The 5,316-nt window shown below is 33.4% G+C and overlaps 1 protein-coding gene across 1 annotated transcript; it reads left to right on the top strand.

Annotated features, from left to right (window-relative positions):
* The first annotated feature begins 208 nt into the window (after window positions 1-208).
* On the top strand, window positions 209-5,103 carry LOC132052413 (WRKY transcription factor 72B-like). The gene is made up of 6 exons (XM_059443934.1): window positions 209-398; window positions 816-905; window positions 1,748-1,828; window positions 2,519-3,070; window positions 3,178-3,291; window positions 3,974-5,103. The coding sequence occupies exons 1-6, from the start codon at window positions 324-326 to the stop codon at window positions 4,931-4,933; spliced, it is 1,872 nt and encodes a 623-aa protein (XP_059299917.1). The 5' UTR covers window positions 209-323; the 3' UTR covers window positions 4,934-5,103.
* The last annotated feature ends 213 nt before the right edge of the window (window positions 5,104-5,316 follow it).

Below are 5,316 nucleotides of genomic sequence, written 5' to 3'. Positions count from 1 at the left end.
TATAAACAAGGGTAAGTTTGGAAGAATAAGATCAATTTTTTCTTGAAATCCTAAAACACCATTTATTGTGAAACGGAGAGAGTAATTACTAGGATATTTATTACTTAAAGTTGTGAGCTATTGGTGCATTGACATTTTTGTTTGTGTGCTGTTAAGCCACTGAGTTTGAATCATTTAATTAGTATAAAAGAAGTCAAACACTGCTACCTCCTTCTTATAAAGAAGACTAATATTTCTGTACTTCAGATATTGCTAAAGTTGAAATTACAGAAAGAGATCTAGCCAAAGAAATTAAAAGTACATAAGGTCGGTCAATATCATAGATGGAGAACAAGAACAAAGCTGATCAATCTAGTAATGACGATGAAGTTTGTGCTGAAGACAATATTTTCCTTAAGGTAATTTTTTACCAACTCCAACAACATTTTCTTTCCTCCTAATACTATCTGTGAACTGGATATTATAAGATCGAAATTAGATTAGATTATGAATATATGTATAACATCTTTGCCTACTAGCTTAATTTTTTGGATCGAACCATTAAATCCCTGGAAAAAACAAAGAAAAGAGAAGGAAAAAAGAATCACAACGATTTGCAGACTCATTATAGAATTGGAATTCATAAAAGACCAATTGTTAATCCATCTGCGCATGCACTCAAATCTCAACTCAGAGTATAAGTTCGCATTATATATTATGAGTCTGCAAGAGAGGATGATCCAAATGAACCAACTTTGCGAACTTAAATAACATAACGTGAGTCTCTTATCTATTATTTAGTTCTTCAAAAGATTATATGTTGTGCTTAATTTCAGTTTGGAAAGGGAAGAAAAGAGCGTGAAGAGGATAAGTCAAAGCCATCCTCCCCTCAGCACAAAGATTTCATGACCATTGACAAAGTTGAGGTAATTTAGTGGGAAAAATTCATTCCAATTTCACTTGATCTTGTCCATGCATTCCGTGAGTTTTTGTTCATGTGTAATACTTTAGAAACTTAATTTTATTTTTTCATGGTGTATTTATTTAATTTCTTCTGTAATTGAGATAATCAAGGTTAACCTGTATTGTTGCTTATAATAATTACGGTGGTGGTTAGGTTGATCTCATCACACTTGTGAATATGTCAATAGTCAAAATCTTCGGAGTAATAAATTAGCTAATAATGCCGAATGGATTTATAATGAGTTCGTAATTAAAACATAAATAAGTAACGAATAAAAACGTGAAAACCTAATTACTTAAATTCATAATTCATGATTGGAGGCTCCAGACGCAATGAAGGAATCAACTTGTTGAGTAGAAAAAGTCGTCCTAACGAGCGCAGTTGTCAAACAACTTTCAGCCTTTTCTAAACCATTGACCATTGACTCTATCAGATATCCCGCACTAATTTTGGGATTAATTTTGTACCATGTTAGGTAGAAAATATAAAATTATCCCAAGATAAACTTATACCTTCTACCAAACAAAGTATAAATTAAAGCCTAGAGTTATGAGATATCCCACCTTATCCCATTAACCTTGGGATTATTTTATCCCACCTTTTTAGATGGGATAAATTAGTCCCAGGATTATAATGCTGGAATTATAATATAGGGATAATTTTGTCCTCGTACTAAACCATTTAGTGATCAGATGCGACTTTTCATGACTTTTTGACAAACTATTCTAGGGCAAATATACCGATTTTTTTTTCTATATATATTATTCCTTCCCCATTAAGTGTCTAATTTTAATGCTTCAATAGGAAGCTCCTGTTATGGTAAAGAGAGAAGGATCGCCAGCAGAACTCAACTCAATGGCTTCTTCATCTACTCAGAAAGAACAGGTTTGAGATTCATAATTATATATTATATGCCAATTGCTTAATTTGACAAGTTGAGCTTCTTTATTAACTTGTTTTTTCTAATTCTTTTTCTTGAAAACCCAGGCATAAAAAACAAGAATATTAATTTTAGAAAGATTTGATATGATCGGATCTATTTAATCAAACAGAAAGTGTTTCATATTCTCTAGTGATGGCCCAATATTCAAGCTATATATTTGAGGAATAAATACTCTTTAATTCAGACCCGATAATCAAGTGCTCCTATTCTTATACTACTCTCTAAGTAAGTTCATTTTATATGAATATTTCTAAATTTAAAAATAATTTAACTTACACTTTTTACCCATCATCAATTCTTATGACAAACTCTTGTAAGTTGTAACCACACAAATAGTATTGTAACATGTATAACATCAAAAGTTTCAAAAGTATTATTACATACTGTAGATGTTATGATGTATTTAAGATCACAAATTTTAAATAATGTCTTCATTTTTTTCTTAAATTCGTGCCTAGTACTCAAACTATGTCATACTCTTCCTCTCTCAAATTTTGAGTGACCTTTTCATTTCTCAAGATTCAAACTATCTGACTTTGATCTATATTTTAAATATATTTTTATCATATTGGCAGGAGAAGAATTAATGTATTTTTTATTTAATTTTTAAATATCTAAATTCTAAAATGTAGGATGATCAGCTTGCATCAGCTAAATTTGAAATGCAAGAGGTAATGCAAGAAAACCAAAGGCTTCAACTGCACTTGGATCGAGTCATGAAGGACTATCGAAATCTCCAGAATCAATACCACGATATCGTTCAAAGAGAAGCTGAAAAATCAAGCAGCACTGTGAACACTACTCAGCATCATGAATCTGATCAACTCGTTTCCCTTAGCCTAGGAAGGACTACAAGCGATATGAAAAAAGACGAATTATCTAAATTCTTTAAGAAAGGTAAGGCTCGTGACGAGGAAGAAGTTAATAAAAGTCTAGCCTTAGGATTGGATTGCAAGTTTGAAGTATCTGCCAAAACAAGTCCTACAGAATGTTCACCTGTGAATCTTACTCCAGAGAATAGCTTAGAAGAAGCTAATAAGGAAGAAAACGGAGAGACGTCGACGTGGTCGCCAAACAAAATTCTCAAGACAATGAGAAATAATGGAGATGGCGATGATGTCGCACAACAAAACCTTACTAAAAGAGCTAGGGTTTCTGTCAGAGTCAGATGTGATGCCCCTACGGTAAGGGGAATATATACATGCATTTTGTGACATTAATTAGTATAGTGTTTTTTCTTAATTATAATTTGTCAATTAATAATGATTTCTGTTTTTGTGATATTGATCAGATGAATGATGGATGCCAATGGAGAAAATACGGTCAAAAAATTGCAAAAGGAAATCCATGCCCTCGAGCTTACTATCGTTGCACCGTAGCACCAAATTGCCCAGTTAGAAAGCAGGTAATGTGAATGTCATGTTACACTATAATAACAACATACCCAATGTAATTCCTTAAGTGGGGTCAAAGGAGAGTAAAGGGTAGACATTACTCCTACCTCATCGAGGTAGAGATCGAGGCGAGGCGAGGCGAGGCGAATGTCATGTTACACTGAATTTAAAAAATTACTTAACTATCAATTGAGCAATACATAGGTGTGAATTTTTTCTAATGTTAGTCGCATTTCTACATCTGAAAGTTATGTCCTACAAAGGCTTACTTAATACTTATAGATTTAACTTACGTATATGAAATTGGAGAACATTTTTACTCTATTATTGTAAATTAACTTACTCTCCATTTCACTTTGTTTGTTAGGGCCTATTTAATAAAGAATGGAAAACTTTTGAAACTTGTGATCTTAAATATATCATAAATTTTTTTATAAAAATAAAATAAAAAAGACTAATAATAAAATATTGTCAAATAAAGATGGAAAGGATGGAGTACTGTAAGTTGTCTGCCTTATTTTTTCAGGTTACTACTTACCAGCTTTTACATGACCTGATGGTTTAAATTTTGATTAAGCTATCAGTCAAGCATGTGTATAGAAGCTAGCTAAACTCATTCTTTTCTTATCATCCAAATTATAAAATTGCATTGCTCCTCTTTAGCTAATGGCCACAATTTTTCTTGGTTTGCAGGTTCAAAGATGTGCTGAGGACATGTCAATATTGATCACCACATATGAAGGAACGCACAACCATCCACTTCCTCTTTCAGCCACAGCAATGGCATCCACCACCTCAGCAGCCGCCAGCATGTTGTTATCTGGTTCGTCGAGTTCATCAGACCCAAGTCCACAAATAACTGCGACCACTACCAACACCAACACCAGTACTACTTCAGCCAATCTCAACGGACTCAACTTCTATCTCTCTGATACTTCCAAACATAAGCCGCCATTTTACTTTCCGAATTCATCCATCTCAGCATCCGCACCTAATTCGCTCCCTACAATCACTCTTGATCTGACTTCAACCTCCTCCTCCTCTACCTTATCTCATCTAAACAGAATGAGTAATAATTTTCCTCCTAGATATAATTACAATACTTCCTCCACAAACCTTAACTTTAGTTCAGTACTGGAATCCAATTCCCTTCCAATTTCTTGGAGTAATTATGCAAATCAAGCCTACAACAAGAATAACCAAAATTTTGGTTCTCTTACATTCTCATCCAGACCAAATCAAGAAAATATTTTCCAATCTTATTTACAAAGGAATAACAATAATCCTACACAATCTTCTTTACCACCAGATACTATTGCAGCTGCAACCAAAGCAATTACATCAGACCCAAATTTCCACTCTGCATTAGCTGCAGCTCTCACGTCAATCATGGGAAATAATGGTAACATTGGAAATAAATCTGGCGAAAATCCGAATGTCACTGAGCCATTTCCAGTGTTGTCCAGTCTACCATCAAGCTCAAATCCAAATAAATGTTCTTCAAGTTTTTTAAACAAACCAACTTCTTCTTCTCCCACAAATAATACACAGCCTGGAAATAATAACATGGTGTTTTTCACGCAACCTTCTTCATCGCCATTTTCGACGTCCAAGGGTAAATCTACCTCTCCTAGTGATAATAAGTTTGATTGATTTTTCATGTTCTACCTCTTCCTGGATTTTGTAGTTAGCAGCATTAATCATCTGCTGATCGAGTACATTCTTCTTGTGATGATTTGGAAGTAAATAATATTATCCAGGTGTAGTCTGTAGATATGTTTTAGTTTCATGAACCCAATGCAATAGAAACTTGGGAAGCTGAAGTGACTACTTTGATTAGCATTTGCATTTGCATTTTGCTGTAATTAATAACTTGAATATGGTTGTAAGACTCTTGTACAAATAGATCTTTTTTAGTAGATGGATTGTGTTGCCTACCTTTTTATTTCTGCACAAGAAACGACTGGCATATTATGTAGCAAAAATATTGACTTGAACTGTTCATTTATTGATGAATATGAAATAAAATTAGTTTG

Source organism: Lycium ferocissimum, chromosome 4 (genome assembly GCF_029784015.1).
Source record: "Lycium ferocissimum isolate CSIRO_LF1 chromosome 4, AGI_CSIRO_Lferr_CH_V1, whole genome shotgun sequence".
NCBI lineage: Eukaryota > Viridiplantae > Streptophyta > Magnoliopsida > Solanales > Solanaceae > Lycium > Lycium ferocissimum.
Note: the sequence above shows the minus strand (reverse complement) of the source record. Positions and strands in the feature narration are given on the sequence as shown.